At 38.7% G+C, this 17667-nt stretch overlaps 1 protein-coding gene across 2 annotated transcripts in view; it reads right to left on the bottom strand.

Annotated features, from left to right (window-relative positions):
• LOC123875184 overlaps nucleotides 1–17667 on the bottom strand; it is a 494986-nt gene that overhangs the window by 28927 nt on the left and 448392 nt on the right. For both annotated transcript variants that reach the window (XM_045920875.1, XM_045920874.1), the window contains exons 3-4: nucleotides 5376–5575; nucleotides 3656–3760 (exon numbers count right to left, since the gene is read on the bottom strand). In XM_045920875.1, coding sequence (XP_045776831.1) covers nucleotides 3656–3760; nucleotides 5376–5575 — 305 coding nt within the window. The remainder of the gene's footprint in view (nucleotides 1–3655; nucleotides 3761–5375; nucleotides 5576–17667) is intronic.

Genomic DNA, 17667 nt, shown 5'->3' with positions numbered 1-17667 from the left:
CGAAAAATCACAGGTAGAATTTCATTTCCCCAAGCAGAAATTACCAAATGGACGGTCCGGAAATCGATTGACCACAGTGCAGAAATTGCAGCAACATCATTATTCTATAAACAGTGACGCTATTATCGAGCTAAGAGCACTCCACCTATATGCATTATATCTAGCAAATAGCTTGAAAGCGGTTCACATTATGCGACCCACTCGGCGTGCTCTGCATACATTTTATGCATGGGGGCGTATACGAGAATTCCAATTGCTTTTTTATCGGTTATTCCAGTGGAATTCTATCAATTATTTTATTGGAATTCTATAGCTACATAACGTTTTTGTTGAATATGCACCAATTTTATTCATTACAGGCAAAAACAGCTGAAATTTGGAATGGATATAGATAATATCCAGGATTAGCACATAGGCTACTTTGCCGGAAAATCAAAGAGTTCCCACGGGATTTCGAAAACCTAAGTCCACGCGGACGAAGTCGCAGGCATCCTCTAGTCTTTTCTAAATTAGACAGATTATTATCATTTGACTGCAATCGTAAATTATGCTGTGTTGCTACGAGTAGCAGTTATTCGTAGGGGTATCGGGAAAAAAATATTTATGTAGGTATAGGTATGAATTTTTTACCGTCATCCAACCTTTTGGTTTCTCATTAATATCATTGTTCATTGTTTTTAGCATAGACGCGTCGTCTGTGCATAGTTTGCATATTCCATTAAGAGCGGTCACATCCCTTAAGTCGTGCAATTTCCCCGCTATAACGAGTTTCGCGTCCACAATGGCATCCTTCCGAACAAGAAACTTCCGCTTACCTATTACAACTTCTACACTTGTACACTATTCAAAGCTTCTATTAAGTGTTGCAATACATTTTAAAGGCATTATTTGATATGAGCTCTGACACGCCGCGGTGCGCCGCCACATGAAATTCTCTCACCGAATCAAGACGTTCGTTAACAGGGCTCTCTCCGTCACTCGTTTCCACTCGTTTCATACAATCGTAGTTCCAATTTCATTTGAATAATAAGCAACCAAAGTCCATGAAATTTTGCAGACATATTCTAGAAACTAATATCTGTGTCTGTGGTGTTTTAGATTTTTCTAAAAATATGTAGTTTTAAAATTACAGGGGCTCAAAGATTTGTATGAAAATTTATAAGACCGCGTAACTTTGAATCCGAGTATTTTAACAGAAATCTGGAAAACCACAGACATAGATATTAGTTTCTAGAATATGTTTGCAAAATTTCATGGACTTTGGTTGCTTAATATTCAAATGAAATTGGAACTACGATTGTATGAAACGAGTGGAAACGAGTGACGGAGAGAGCCCTCTTTTTCCAAAAATTAAAATCTGTAGAGGCGTTGAACCAGCCGCACGTTGGATCGCCAATTTGTAGAGGAGGTTAGGGCAGGCGATGAAGAAAACACGAGGTCGAACTAGACGGAAACTATATATATTGCTTCACCACTTAGTTTAGGTACAATCTTATAGTTTGACACTTCGTAGGCTTCCAGAACGCCCTGTTCCAGCAGATGTGGATGCAGGAGTTCGTGCCACCTATGAAGGTTGGTAGGTTTCCGGAACGCCCCGTTCCAGCAGATGTGGATGCAGGGGTTCGTGCCACCTATGTCGTTGGTACTACTGAACCTAGCGTTTAACTCTGTCCCAACAGATGTGGATGCAGAGTTCGTAACTCGTTTGAGTACCGAGCGAAGGAATGCATTTACAAACATATGCTAGCCGATATATACAACTGACCCGCAGTTCTCGGTAACGCGAAGTAACAGATAACTAGCGCCATCTAGTTCTCGGGTCGAGTACTAAAATCGGTGTTACAAATCTAAAATAATATAAAAAATCGGTCAAGTACGAATCGGGCTCGCACACGAAGGGTTCTGTAGTCCGTTCCACTGAACAAGGTACCTACTACCTATACCTAACACTTTTATGTAGAACACTTCAACTGCGCTGTCTATAGGTGATTTAGTAAAAAAAATTTTCATGAACAATGCATAAACACTTTTTTTTTTGTGATGTAACCACAAATATTCACGGTTTTCGGATTTTTTCCTTTACTTGTGCTATAAGTCCTGCCTACCTGCTAAATTTCATGATTATAGATCAACGAGAAGTACCCTATAGGTTTTCTTGATAGACACGAAAGTGGGACAGACAGAGAGGCAATGAAGGGAACTTATAGGAATAAAGGCTCCGTTTTTCTTTTTAAGGTACGGAACCCTAAAAATCAAATCGGTAATCTCGATTGCCCTTTTAATTGTAGGGACTACAGCGTGTGATTGTAGGTCAACATCGTAAAACTGAAAGAATGTATTGCCATTACATATTGTCCTTCCATCGATCAAAAGAGAACCCCGGCGCGGCATGGAACTCGTTATTTTGAGGAAATTGCGACGACTTGAGGATGTGACCTCATTTCGAATATCAAAACTATAATAATATTCTAGCTATGCAATAATGAACGGAAAATCTAGTGTAGTATAAAGTATAAACTGTAAAACACCACGCCAGATACTGACCTCTACTAATACAAATGCGCTGGATCGTCTATTGCCGATCTGTTTTTGAAGCAACTTGATTTTGGCCATTTTGGCGCTGTTAGTAGCAGCGAGGATCATGTGAGCGTGCTCGTAACTAAATGATAGTGATGAGACAACTGTTAAGAGGGCTCTCTCCGTCACTCGTTTCATACAATCGTAGTTCCAATTTCATTGGAATATTAAGCAACCAAGTCCATGAAATTTTGCAAAACTGTCTTTTGTATGGCACATCTCTTCGTATTTGTGTAATTACATTTTAATGATGCCGAGGAATGAGGATGAGGACCGGGTGTGGTGGCGCTCTTTAGGGAAGGTCTATGTCGAGCCGTGGACGTGCGCAGGCTGATGATGATGATGATTGAAGACGTCATAAAAATGGGATGAAATGGGAAATACTACGCGAAATAAAGTTATTTGCATAAAAATCTTCACGATCATAAGGCAATAAAGAGGACAATCCGAACAATCATAAATATCAACCGCATCAGCTGGCGAGCCGAAACGAAATGAAATTTCTAATAACTGTCATGAATTTTAATCCCAAAAGTCATGAATTTTGATTAGGGGATACAATGGAACTGTATTGCGGCTTCATTTCGAGTGTTTCTGCTTTCTGAATTTCGACGAATTTTCAACGATTTTATACCGTCTTTGGACTCGTATAGTAAGATATTTCTCTCTAACTTCCTTTTGTTTTTCTCTAACGATCTAAAGCCCTAATGATGTAGGTATATCAAATCTGTAAAAAGTAGAAATCTGTAAATGCTGGGATGTAGAAGGGACCTAGTACTTATGACCCATCGATGTATATGGATGGGCCCTTCGAAGATAAAAAACGCGCTCAAAAAGTCAATAGAATTTGCAAAAGTCTCTTGACTTTGTCAATGACGATGACATAAGATTCAAGCGTATTTTTGCGGACGGAATTGTATGGGAAAGGCTAATCCATATACATCGATGTTATGACCTAACATTGCAAAAAACCAATCCAATACATCTGAGATATCTCAAAGTAAATCATCTTGAAAGGCAATATTTCAATCTTTCATCAAATCACATGGACGTGAAAGGGTTGACACGGGTCACTTACCTGCAAGTACCGCCGTTTTTGCACATGTTGGGAGTTTTGGGACACAGGGGACCCACTCCGCAATCGGTCCCGGAGTAGCCCTCAAAACACGCGCAGTAGAATTCACTGCGAAAAAATTGTTTAGTTAGCCATATTTTATATTCGCGCTAAGCGGTGTAGCTTAGTGGTTAAGACGTCGGGAGGTTGGGGGTTCGATCCCTGGCATGCACCTATAACGTTCCTGAGTTATATCCGTTCACTTGCTTTAACGGTGAAGAAAAACATCGTGATAAATCCTGCATGTTTTATTATTTTTATTCAGATACAAGTTTGCCTTTGACTGCAATCTCACTTGGGGTAAGTGATGATGCAGTTTAAGATGGATACGAGCTAACCTGGAATGGGTATGGCAGTTTTCATTAGGTATATCCATACTCATTTGGTAGACGGTATCGTAGCAGAACGCTAAAACTACTGAGTTATAAAGCTAATTTTTGTGTTTGAATCCCCCTACTGGGGTTCCTGCACCCCCTTAGGCAGCGTACTGACGCCTGCTCCGGTACTGTCTGTTCTGGCCGAGACTAGGCACGGGCACCAGCTGAACTCCTAAGTCAAGCGAACTGCAGTCATGTTGTGTGGTTTGGACTAGACCTGGATAAGTGTTCAAGACCCTGCGACCCATTGTAAAATTGTGGATAAGAATATAGTTACTAACTTTACTCATGTTTTTATTGTGACCCCCCATGTATATATAAATGATGGTGTTATATTTATCTTCTTATATTATAACTAGGTGATGCCAGCGATTTCATCCTCGTGGAAATTCCACGTGTTTTTAAAATCCAGTGGGAACTCTTTCATTTCGCGGTTTTTTTTGGTATGAACGGGATTTCAGGTTTAATATAAAAATAAGCTTGCCTGCCTCAACCATAATTTTGCGAATTACTTACTCGTAATTTTTCATGTATTTGCGTAATGAAATGTTCAGTGAGCCAAAAGACAAAGGCTGTCTGTTTAATCACCAGTCAGAATCAATAGCCGATCATGATAATTGTACAAACTCAATAGTAATTTTCGCCGAAATCACAAATTGGATTTCGATGGAGCTGGGGAAAATCATGAATATTTTAAGAATTAATCTTCATTTAAATGAGGTTTCAGGCCTATTGATTCCATTAGTGATAATGGTTACAGTTTATTTAAGCTTTAAAATATTTAAATTGGCTTGAGCCAATATTGTTATCCATTATTAATAATAATAATCAATTCGATATTCAAATATCGTTATCCTGTATTGCTTCACTTACTAGAAGACTTACATAATGGATATTGTGAATTTCTCTTTTGTATAACGTTAGGTATGATTTATTTTATTTACATCATTCATGTCGTTTACCGCTGGTACGCTTTCAATTTGTGTTAGACGCATGCGCTGACTGTAAGAGTGACATACGCTATTTTGTATCCCAGAAAAGCAAAGAATTCCCACGGATTAAAAAAATCTAAATCGACGCGGACGAAGGCGCGGGTATTAGCTAGTGGTTCTTATAAAGCCTCGATAGCTCAACGGTTTAGGAGCGGACTGAATTCTGAAAGGTCGGCGGTTCAAACCCCACCCATTGCACTATTGTCGTACCTACTCTTAGCACAAGCTTTATGCTTAATTGGAGGGGAAAGGAGAATATTAGACATGCTAATGCATGGCTAATATATTTAAAAAAAAAAGCAAACGACCACTTACTCGTAATCATGCTTAGCATAACAGTGCCCCAGTAGTCGACACTCAATGGCACTGCAAGACGACGGTCCAGGCAGGTCGGTAGGACCCTTCACTACGTAAGTCATGTTGAAGCCGAATACGGACAATAGCCCCAGGGCACGAAGCTGCGTCCCTTCCAGCCTGTCGAGGTTCAGTTCCACCACTAGAACTGGACTTTGGACCTGCGAAAGAAAATTTTCATTTAGTCTTAGGATTATTTTGTTATAGAATGTGGATAAATGCTATGCTAGTAATAAGTTTTCATATCATCATCATCATCTCAACCTATCACCGATCCACTACTGAGCAATGGGTCTCAGCTCAAAATGAGAAGAGTTTAGACCATAATCCACCACGCCAAGTACAGATTAGCAGTCTTTTGAGAAGATTATGGAGAACTCTTAGGCGTCCAGGTAGGCAAGCCTCAAGATGTTTTCCTTTAGGTACTGTTAAAACAAATCATTATTATTTAATTGCGAAAAGGAAGAGGTGCGTGCCTCTGATCGAACCACGAACTACCAAATCACCCATAAACATTAGGCTATCACTATTGCTGTCCACTTCATTTATTAGTTTGTGTATAAACACCTACCAATTTTATTTTTTACTTCAATTTTTTTTAATTCTATTTTTTACTTATGGTTTCATACCATTGCATCGTACCAGATATAGCACTATGCACTTTTTAATTTTTTTAATGAATTTTGAGGCCATTTTGAAATCCGTCTGCAACTTGGTTTTATATTATTTGTTGTTATAACGGTAATAGGAATACACATTCTCTACCGGTTACGGTTCATCATATACCTAGCGCTCGTTGAAATACAGACAGATGGACGGACAGACAGACAGACAGACAGACAGACGGACGGAAAGCGGAGCGATCCGTTGGCACTCTTCGGGTACTGAATTCTGAAAATAAGCAATTTGTCACCGAAACTCAACTTTTTACAGCCGTTCGCTTCATCTACATTTTATTTATTAGTCTACGACTCTGTACAAGTTCCCGAGTCATACCATAAAACACAATTACAAAGCTTCGCAAAGCCGCTGGGATTTGCTCCTTTCCTTACAGCGATTAGGCAAGCACTAAAGCTTTTATTATGCTAATTCCCTTGCTTACTTCTTACTAAAAGTGCCGCCATTACAAGTTGATTTAAATAATGAGAGCTTGGAGAAATTGTCCTTTATAAATTAACAATTTAAAAATTATATAGTGGTTTTTATGTTATTTACGTACTTGCGTCGCTTTGTGTGTGTATATGACTGAATATATATAAGGTACCTTAAAGAAGTCATGATTTAATATTTTTTTTAAACCACTACCATGCTAAAAAGTACACATTTAATTAAATGGCGCCATAATACAGTCATTAAGTATATTGAACTTCTTTAAAAAAATCATTGCCAGTGTCTCCCTGGGTAATCTAGCCACTAGTATGCTAAGCTCATTACATTTTAGCCTGTCTTTTATGTCCTTAATTATCTTACAAGCTTCTTTTTAACTGTATGAATTTCGATGCTTAGATTTCCCCTCGGTGTAATTCTGTGGATATAAGCAATATTGTCGTTGTTTAATATCGCGTTGTGAGCTATTCAGTAAGCTCAGTTGGACCCGGGTGCTCTTTAATGGAAGAACAGAAATATAATTTGTTTTATCAGAGGTTGGGTCACTTTTACGCACGATTGAGTTTTGTCGAGGGTTGCCTTACATAAACAAAAAGTCATTGCATCTGTTTCTTGATAAGTATTTCGATAAAGGAGTTTACTGAACGGAGGCATTTAGAGCAGCAGGTAAACGCAACACAAGATTTTTGTGTATGTAAATACCTATACAATATACATATTTAGTGTCATTGATAAAATAAAAAATCGACTACAGGTATGAGTGGCAGAAACAACGCTCTACTAAGAAGACGCCGCTCTAAGAAGCTGAAATCTCTTTCTAAAGTACTATGTGCATTTTTTTCTGCCGGGTTCTGTACTGACTATTTCAATTTATTTATTACAGGTTTTTAGGATAGAAAGGTTAAATTAATTTAGCGGCTTTATGCAGTAAGTATTTAATGCTGAGACAGCATTATGCTGTGAATTGAAATTTTACGATACGACAGCCGCCGGCCGACGATTCTTGTTACATTTTACATTATTGTACCACGCAGCCCTGTGGCATGCCCCATTGTCGCAGTCTGGCGTAAATGAAGCTTTAGAAAGGGTTCCGTTTGACCCGGGTGCGCTCTAGTGGAAGAATAGAAATATAATTTGTTTTATCAGTGGTTGGGCCATTTTTATACACGATTGAGTTTTGTTGAGGGTTGCCTTAGCAAACATAGACCAGATGGTCGTGCGATAGTACGGAACCCCTCGTGTGCGAATCCAACTCGCACTTGACCGAATTTTTTAGTATTCGAAGGCTGGTCACTTAGTGAAACGATTACTATCAGTGACCTCCTTTTGAGTTAGTAACCCTCAAAGATATGGCAAGACCCCTAGTCACATTCACAGAAAAATATGAGTGACAATATAATATGAGAGAGTCATCCCTAATTCAAAGGGGCCATCAGATGTTACGGACACAGGTCGCGAATAAACGCTACGGTTGTCCCTTTTTATAGGTCTTAAAGGAAATAGGGGGTACTTAGATACTTATTGTTATAGCGCCATCGGTTTAAGGAATTATTTTAGAAAGGCCCGCCTATTTTCGTGGCTTGTTGGACCGGAATAATGTAGTGACATACTTTTTCTCAGGATTACATAGTAATTTAAAAGAACACAGAATTAGGAGCAGTTTATAATAATATCACATAATGCTCGTTACTTCATCTGCGTCAACTAAGGTACCCACTTAAAAACGATTTAGAAACTCTTTGATTTTTCAGGATAAAAAGTACATCTGTGTTCGTCTCCGTTAAGCAAGGTTATATTCTTTTTATTGAATTTAGTTAAAATCGGTTAAACGGATTGGAATGGTTAAATGGATTGAAAAGGTAACAGACAGACATACACACTTTCGCATTTATTGATGTTATTATAGTACGATAGCGACAAGTGATGATGGCGACTTATCTCTTCCCTAAGCCGATTATGGCAGTGGCTATAGCACACGGCGGATGTGGGTGGCGCCGGCACCACGAATTAAAAAATTCATAAGTTTCGCTTTACGGCTTCTGTATCTGATTTACGGCGATTAGAATTCTTCAAATCTAGTCTAGTCTATTTTTCTTTACAAAAAATGCTTCTATTTTATAATGCTTCTAATTTTAATATTTCTATTTATAAATAGTAAACATGTAGCTTCTCGCAACTGTAACGTACCTTTAACCGCCTAATTTGCAACTGCCACTAAGGCGAAAATTTTTAGATAACTGCATAGGTACACTTGAACTGGTACGTGTGTACACATGCTTGCCTAATATTCTTTATAAAAGCCAAGTACCTCGTCTTGCGCGTTACTTTATACACCTTTCATTCCATTTTTCTCCCGCAACCTTTTCATTTTCGGTGCTATAAATGCAAAGGGGCGTCGCAATCCAGCGCTATAGCGCTTTTGGCCATTATCGCCAAGCGCTTCATTTGCTTTCGAATGTAATTCGCGTCAGAGGCGTAAATGCTTTGGAAATTTCACCATTTCGGTAATGGTCTCAGAGCTAGTAGCAAATTTTGAGGAGGTGTTTGATAAAGGGGCGCCAGCCAGGTAACCTCCCAGTGTGTCTGGATGCTGCTAGTCCCTTTTGGATGCGTCCGAGGGGAAGAGCAGTGTTCGGGCCGTTGCGCCCCGGTAACATGGCTAATAATTTCTCTTCGGAGATATTGTTGGCTATGGCTAAAACCTGGCAGGGGGGGAGGTTTCTCCGCGTGTCCCTCTGACTAGCAGAGGGCACAGTGGACGAAGCGGAGGATGGGACGTGGGCGTGGGTGACACTTCGTTGGTGCGTCCCGGAGGTGCGGTGGTGGGGACCGAGCAGGTCCCCGGTAGAGGGTCTGCCTCGGCAGACGTCGCTGGCTGGGTCGCGGTTGTTTGCTTCGGCGTTCCCGTGACCCAGTCGCCAGGCGAGACGCGCAGTAGCGCCGCTGGGGTTTAGTGGGTATTGCGGTCGCCTCTCGGCCGGCGAGTCCCACATACCCACCCTCAGCTGGCTGGCTGCCTCACGGCTTGGCTGGCTAGCTTCCGGGGGGGGGGGGATGCGTAAATGCATTCCCCAGCGTCAACAAAAAAAAAAGGTGTTTGATAAAACGTGAAAGTGAAAGTGAAATTGTTAAATATTTTTTATTGCGAGACAGGCTTGCACTTGACGACCAATGGTGAAGTCTAGGTTAGAGGATGTCCATTCTTTCTTGCCTTGCAGGTATTTAGGTTATACGTGGCAGGAAACGCGGGCGCTGGAATGGCATACCACACCTTATAGCGGGTCACCTCAGAAACGTTGAGCAAAAACGTTTCGTGAAAAGTACGTTTTCGTAAAAGTTATCAAAATTATGTTTTAGGGCTTTTTAATTTGAAAAAATTAGAGCTAGTACATTTAGTTGAGACAGAAGAATAACCTTTAACAGCTTTTATCAAATAGGTAGCTCCTCAATCTTTTTACTAGCTCTCAGTCCATAATGGCGTTTTAAGGTATTTAGGTCTTCTTTAATTTACTGCATACGCCTAAAAGCGCCTTTGCTGCAATGGGGTCTGGTTTACGCCGAACGATTGCAGCTGCATAAAGAATGTCGTGGCTTCAAGGAATTTTGGCAAAAGCTTTGTCTTTTACAGAAATACCAGCATGTTGCGTATTTTGGTCACTTGTTCTTGTTGTTCCTATTTATCTATCCTTTTATCACTAATATTAAAATTGAGGAGCGGCCAACAAATTGGTGTAATCACCTACTTCTAGTCAAAATCCTTTTTTTTATCATCCGGAATTTTTTAGCCCACTGAATACAAATCTGAATTCATTTCCAAGCAAAGCGGGCAAAGCAAAAATTTTTGCGGGCTGCTACTCGTTTTTGTTTATAATTTAATGCCCAAGGTCATACTTGTTTTTCTTCACAGAACACGATTTTTGTTTGAAATAGGCCTTCTATAGATACTTATTCAGTGCAATGATAAGCTATCTACATATATTTATATTATTTGTATGAGAGGTGGAGTAGAGTTGCGTATGGGGACAAAAACTAGTTTAAAACATGTTCGTCGTATTGTATGTTAAATTAAACATGACTACCACAATATTATTAAATGTAAATAAAACTTCAATTACTGCGGCATTGAAAGCCAAATTACGCGTAAACACGATCCATCCGTTTAACAAAGGGTCAATAGCTGGAGCGTCGAAACATTGAGCGTAGTTTTCATTATTAAGCAGAAACTCGGTAAATTAAGCAGAATTAATAAAATAAATACTTATGAAGTAGAGTAAATCATAGTATTTATTTTGAATTTAAGTATGAGATACAAATTTACCTTGCTAGTCACTTTTTAATGGTTATATCAGATTTTCAAAAACTGACTTTCGTATACTTTGGATTGGCTGACATTATATCTCACTTTTGGTTATAATGCACACTTTGTTGTAACACTATAGTAATTATTGTGATTACGACGAACGGAGGATCTTTTCAAGTTGACCTCCCAGACATAAGCCAATTTAGAAAAGTCATGTCACAAACGAACTTGATCTACTTATTGGATCTCCCATCAATGTGCTAAAGAGGATTCAAAATAAACGCTGAATTTTCTTTTTCGTGTAGGTAAACCTGTCAACAATAAAAAACCCAGTTTTCCACGAACAAAACGATAACCTTCTGTTCGAACGCGAGAAAGTCTCACAAAAGTTCCCAACCTTGAAAGGAAAAATCCTCTTCCGTCGTCACGTAACGTTTTAGCGCGAACATTTTCTAGATTTCATCTCGGGCAAAGTAAATTATTTCGCCCCGCTACGTTTCTATCTCCAATCCTATCTAACGAGTCAACATCGCGAGTGTCGTGTTCTCTGAATTAGCCTTACATTTTCGTGATATCCAGTTTCTTACCTCGCTGGGGACCTTTTGCATTATGTTTATCCTCGAATTTTAAACAAGTGAAACAAGGAAGAACGGAATAACTTTTTAGCTCCGAAACGCAGTCAGTTTTCTTGGCACCATTCCACGAGGGAATGATTTGTACAGTACCTAATTAAATAATTTAAAAAAGTTTATCTCCTTTAAACAAATATAAGACGATCGAATCTTAAATTGGTCAGTTCTGCCCACCTTAGTGGGCAGAACTGACCAATTTAACACCATCGCGTCGACTAACTAAGGTTAGTCGACGCGATGGTGAAATATCAAAAATTAGTTCCCTTAAGCCGGACAAGGCTATCTAAAATTTTGGAGGGAAAATTTTCTATTAGGCCTTCGGTGTTTATGCCTGTTTTGAAGACATCAGAAGCAGACGTTGTTACCATAAAGAACGTCAAGATCAGGGAGCTTACGTAACATTAAACAGCGAAGGGAGTTTTTGCTTTTGTTAGAACCTCTGACAAAGGGGTTGTTTGAAGTTTCTTTACGCGTGTTGTGGAAAAAACTACCAAAAATTCTCAGTTCTATTGAAAAATTAGGTATTGATATTGCAAAGGATTTACTGAGACCTTAATCCTGACGTCCACTTGGTCTGTGATAAGATCAATCAGAGAATCTTAAAACGTTTTAGAACGCTCCAAACAGAGTAATTTAGCTCTCAATGGAGTTTTGTAGATACGTTCCAGAAACGATTAAAATTGAATAGGTATAAAAATTGAATATTAATCAATTAAACATTGAGTTTGATTGTTTAGTATTCAAATGAGGATAATAATAATTAATAATTAAATAATTTAGATTTTAGTTTTTAATTTAATTTAATTATTCTTAATGTGTGTTTAGAAATAAGTTAATGTTTACATATTAAATACCTTCAATGAGGATCAAACTAGGTCTGTATGGGCAGTGCTGGGAAGCACGCTCTTCTGGCAGATGCCCGAGTTTTCATTCGTTTCATTTGCCGTAATTGTATTTTTGGTAATGAGATTTTTAGTTTGCTAGCAGATCTGATTGCGGCCAAGGCTAGTCTGTAAATTTAAAACAATGAGGGAGTGTCAGCCAATCAGAAATTGTGATCTTGTCATGTTATGTCTTTTGGAGGTACGTAGGGCTCCAGAATGCAAGCTATTTCTGTGACTTTGATCAAAATTGGTTTATTGTTGTTCAGACACACGCTTGTCGCATTGAAAATATTATTAGTATGGGCTAAACTGCGTCCATTAGTCGTTTATAAGACAACCAGGTGATACTGCGACTTGGTCCGCGTGGGTTAAGTTCGGTTAGGTTTTTAAAAATCCTGGGAAATCTTTAATTTTTTCGAAACAAAAAGTGGTCTATGTCACTCTTCAGGTTACCTACATCCGGTTGCTCTATTACGGTGTGATTGAAATAAACATCAGTTTCGCATTTCGCAAAAGCTGTGATAGCCTAGTGGTTAGAACGTCCGGCTCCTAATCAGAAGTCGGAGGTTCAATCCCGAGCATGCACCTATAACTTTTAGTTATGTGCATTTTAAGCAATTAAATATCAACTGCATTAACAGGGCTCTCTCCGTCACTCGTTCATACAATCGTAGTTCCAATTTCATTTGAATATTAAGCAACCAAAGTCCATGAAATTTTGCAGACATATTTCAGAAACTAATATCTGTGTCTGTGGTGTTTTAGATTTTTCTAAAAATATGTAGTTTTAAAATTACAGGGGCTCAAAGATTTGTATGAAAATTTTAAAGACCGCGTAACTTTGAAACCGAATATTGTAACAGAAATCTGGAAAACCGCAGACATACATATTAGTTTCTAGAATATGTCTGCAAAATTTCATGGACTTTGGTTGCTTAATATTCAAATGAAATTGGAACTACGATTGTATGAAACGAGTGACGGAGAGAGCCCTCTTAATGGTGAAGGAAAACATCGTGAGGAAACCAACATGCCTGAGAATTCCCCATGTTCTCAAAGGTGTGTGAAGTCTGCCAATCCGCATTAGGCCAGCGTGGCAGACTATGGCCTACACCCTTCTCACTCTGAGAAGAGACCCGTGCTCAGTAGTGGGCCGGCAATGGGTTGATCATGAATATGGGCAAGTAGTGATGACATTTTTACTGAACAAAATCTTGTATTGTAAGGAAATATATCTAGAGCTCCAGGAATGAGAGTTTCTACAACGGCCATTAAATATAGGATACTAATACATACAATGTCAACTTAGTGTTCCGGGGAAGATTTAAGGAAAATTGGAAATCGTGCAGTACCTACCTCCGTGGTCGGTATTACAATGCAGGCTCGCCCCAGAATAACAATATACGTAGTAGAAAATAACTTTATATGAGGAAAAGCGAAAAGAATCTGTGGAGAACCTCACAAAATATCTTGTTTCTATTAAAGTCTAATCTAGCACATAGATGGGTCCTCAAACTCAAACGTCCACCTAGTGCGGGGCTCTCCTACGCTGCACTTTACGTCTTCCAGTCTTGGGACCCCAACGTCTATAAGTGTTTCGAAGGTGCCCTGCCCATTGCCCTACCAGAATCTAGATGGACGGACGACAACAGGCGAGTCGCAGGGAACCACTGGAATCAGGCAGCGTAAGACCTTGACGTGTGGAAGTAGGTACCTACAAAAGACCTATGTCCAGCTGTGGGCGTCTATCGGTCGATGATGATGGTGATGACGTATCAAACGAATTCTAGATAGCTCTTATAGAATAGAATAGAATAGAATATGTTTTTATTCAAATAAACTTTTACAAGTGCTTTTCAATCGTCAAATAATTTACCACTGGTTCGGAATGCCGTTCCTACCGAGAAGAACTAGCAAGAAACACGGCGGTTGCTCTTTTCAATTTCCAATAATATTCCATACTATACAAGCAATTGCAGCCCCGCGCATTGCTGGAGCGAGTCAAATCCATGCTTTTTTATTATTTACATAATCTTCGATTGTGTAATATGCTTTTGCCAGGAACATACTTTTAATGGATTTTTGGATCCTAGATATAGCTTAGACAAAGCTGGTGAAGTTAGCTAACTGAAGTTACACGGCCTTGGCTAAGCAGACTAGGTCTATTAGAACTTTAGGTACTCAGTCTATAGGCTAAACAATACAACCAGACAAAAGCTTTTAACAAAACTTCCGTTCATAAAGCAAAAGGTAAACTAGTCGAATATGTAAATAAATCTATCGAAGCCATTGAATTGAATCTAAAACTTCTGCAAACAGCGCGTGCATTCTAAATTTTACAAATACATTAAATATTTACTTTGACCAAATAGATTTATCTAAAAATCAAACTGCAGTCGTAGGTATATTACCTAGTGTTGTTAGTTTAAGTTTTTTTTTAACATTCCCATCCCATCGAGCTTTTTGATGTATTTTTCAGTAGAAATGCTATTTATACGGCACGTAAACTTAAAACTAAAGCTACGAGGGTTCCCAACTCGCCCTGGTCTGAGAAGAGCCTACTAGAAACTCAGGCGGGTATTTTTTTATCATCAATATTCCATAATATCCATAACAAATTATTAGAACTCAAATTATTTAACATGTTGAGAGGCATTTCCAATACCTACGTCTTTTGGAGCTTGTAACAATTACCAATAAATTGATTGAAGTTTACTTAGCTTAGAAGCGGGCATAACAAGTTTATTTTTATTTCTAGACTTTATCAAAGAGAATGAGAGATGAGAAACTTAAATTGCTTTTATGGATTTTATCCTGAAAAATTTGAACCGCTAAAAAATTTAAAGTGATTCCAAAAGGTTTTGAACTTATTAATTTCCTGCACTAAAAATACATTGTCAAGAAAATATAGCGGAAGAGGAAATCCCATTCTGCAATTACAACGAATTGGATTCCTTTGAAAAATTAATTATTCGACGTGTAAAAAAGCCCGGAGGACAATCTCTGGGGAACGGCAGTGTGAGCAATAATTTACGGCCTCTTGCGGATTTTCTGCCAAATTCCAAGAAAAGAATATGAAAATTCCGTTATTTAGTGCCCATTACATTTAATTACCCTTTTTCGGGGCTTCTCTTCGGTGGGCTTCCAAAGTATCTAATAATTTTTCATTATTGCAGTGATACAATAAAATTATATAACCCATTAAAGGTTCAGATCGTAATGCCGACGTCGTGGTGCAAATAGTCCTTCGAAAACTGGTTTCTATTACCGATTATGGCTTTTAAAATACGGGCCATGGGCATTCCGAATCAGTAAAACACAAACCTACAATATACTAAATATTCACTTGAAGATTCGAAAGCACTAAGTATCTAAAAGTTTATTTGATTAAAAAACTTTTTATTCTATTGATTGTAACGAGAGGAAGAATGAAATGAGAGCGTATTAAAATAATAATCGTCGTGGTTCTCGTCACCGACGGATCTCCAGTCTCCACTGCTAAACGTAAATACATAGGTTTATGTAGTTTCGTGTGTATCTGTGTATCTGTCTGTGGCATTAGCTCATAAACTCATAAACCGATTTAAATTTAGTTTTTTTTTGTTTGACAGGTGGCTTGATCAAGAGTATACTTTGCTATACCTAATCCAAGAAAATCTGTTCAGCCGTTTGAAAGTTATCAACTCTTTTCTAGTTACTGTAACCTTCACTCGTCGGGGGTGTTATAAATTTTTAATTTACACTTATCTGTACTTGTGTGTGCAATTATGTTTTCCAAATAAATAACTTGTCACTTGCAAGGATCTCTACCAAACACAGTCTTATGCCCTTTTTTAAATAGACTAGCGCTTGGCTACAATCAGACCAGCTGGCAAGTGCTGATGTAGCCTAGGATGGAGCGCGCTTGCCTAGAAGATGCCTATTCAGTAGTATTCACTCTTGCTCTCCCCTTGTCTTTGTCATTCTGTCCAACTACCAGCGACTCATTTGAATTCGCCCACTTGGGGAGCTTAATGCTACGATGTACGAATCGCTATTCCAGTGCCTTGGAACCCCATCATCTGACGGCACTTGGAATTTAAAAAATTCCGGTTAAGTGCGAGTCGGACTCGTATACAAAGGGTTCCGTACCAACGTAGTATTAAAAAAGCGGTGATAGTTAAATAATTCGGGCTCATATTCTCCGATGTTCCCGGTATCCCAGGCATACTCTCCGTCCTATCTATACTCTAACTTTTCAGAGTTATGTGCGTTGTAAGCGTTAAATATATTAACTTGCTTAGTGGTGAAGGAAGTGAGGTGAAGGAGTCCACAATGAAGTGAAGTCTGCCAATCCTCACTTGACTTGGTGGACTATGGCCTAAACCTTTATTCTGAGAGGAGACCCATTCTCAGTAACGGGCCGATTGATTGTGATGATCATTAAAAATGTATACATTATTTAGCAATTTCATTTTGAATAAATCCACTTTTTCTTGATATCACACGATCGATAGAAAGCTTTTAAGGCATCCCTGGATATTAGATCCTTAAATACAAATAATACGTGACTCCCAAAATCAAGCAAACAATAAAAGCCTTGTCAAATATGATTTAGGTAAAGCGAAATAAATATTTTTTCAAATACAAAACGTCCCGAGAGCCCGTAGGCTAATTGAGCAGGTACCTACTTTAAAAAGAAAGTTTGTTTGGTGACTATTCTGCATTTTTTGTATGGCAAATGAACCTACGTTCGTTTTAATTGGAACTGCGAAATTATGTCCATACATTTGACCAAATCACCTAGTGGCACCTTTAACGCTCTTATGATTGGTTTAGATTAAGCGTTTTGACGGCTTCGACGGTGAGCGCTGTGTTCTTATAAGTGCGTGGTTAGATTGGCCGGAGCAATTTGAAAATTAATATTACTATACTGGCTCTAGTCTGGTCTGAACAAGTGGCTTCAAGCGCGGCTAATTACCACCCTTGAGCAAAGCCATGCTGCCAAGCGATAGCGTTAAGGTTCGATGCTGGGTAAAAACCAATTAGGGCACGTACTTCTAATTGGTTTTATGGGTTTCATAAAACTGCCATACCTCTCCTAGGCTAGACCAGTTCCGTCTTTCTCAGAGTAGATCATCTCGTTCCACCAGGTGAGTTCGCAGTCAATGGTTAACTTGTATCAGAATAAAAATTAATAAAGCATTTCTTCAGCTCTTCAAAATTTTCGGCGGGCTTTTGGTCTATTAAACGACACTCCATTTCAATTCCAGAAAAAGTTACACACAAAGCTTTTAAATATGAAATTTCATTTTGTTCGCAAACCGTGTGAAATATTACATTTCTGTAAA

Source organism: Maniola jurtina, chromosome 19 (genome assembly GCF_905333055.1).
Source record: "Maniola jurtina chromosome 19, ilManJurt1.1, whole genome shotgun sequence".
NCBI lineage: Eukaryota > Metazoa > Arthropoda > Insecta > Lepidoptera > Nymphalidae > Maniola > Maniola jurtina.
The sequence above is the reverse complement of the archived record's forward strand: the minus strand, read 5'-3'. Positions and strand labels throughout refer to the sequence as shown.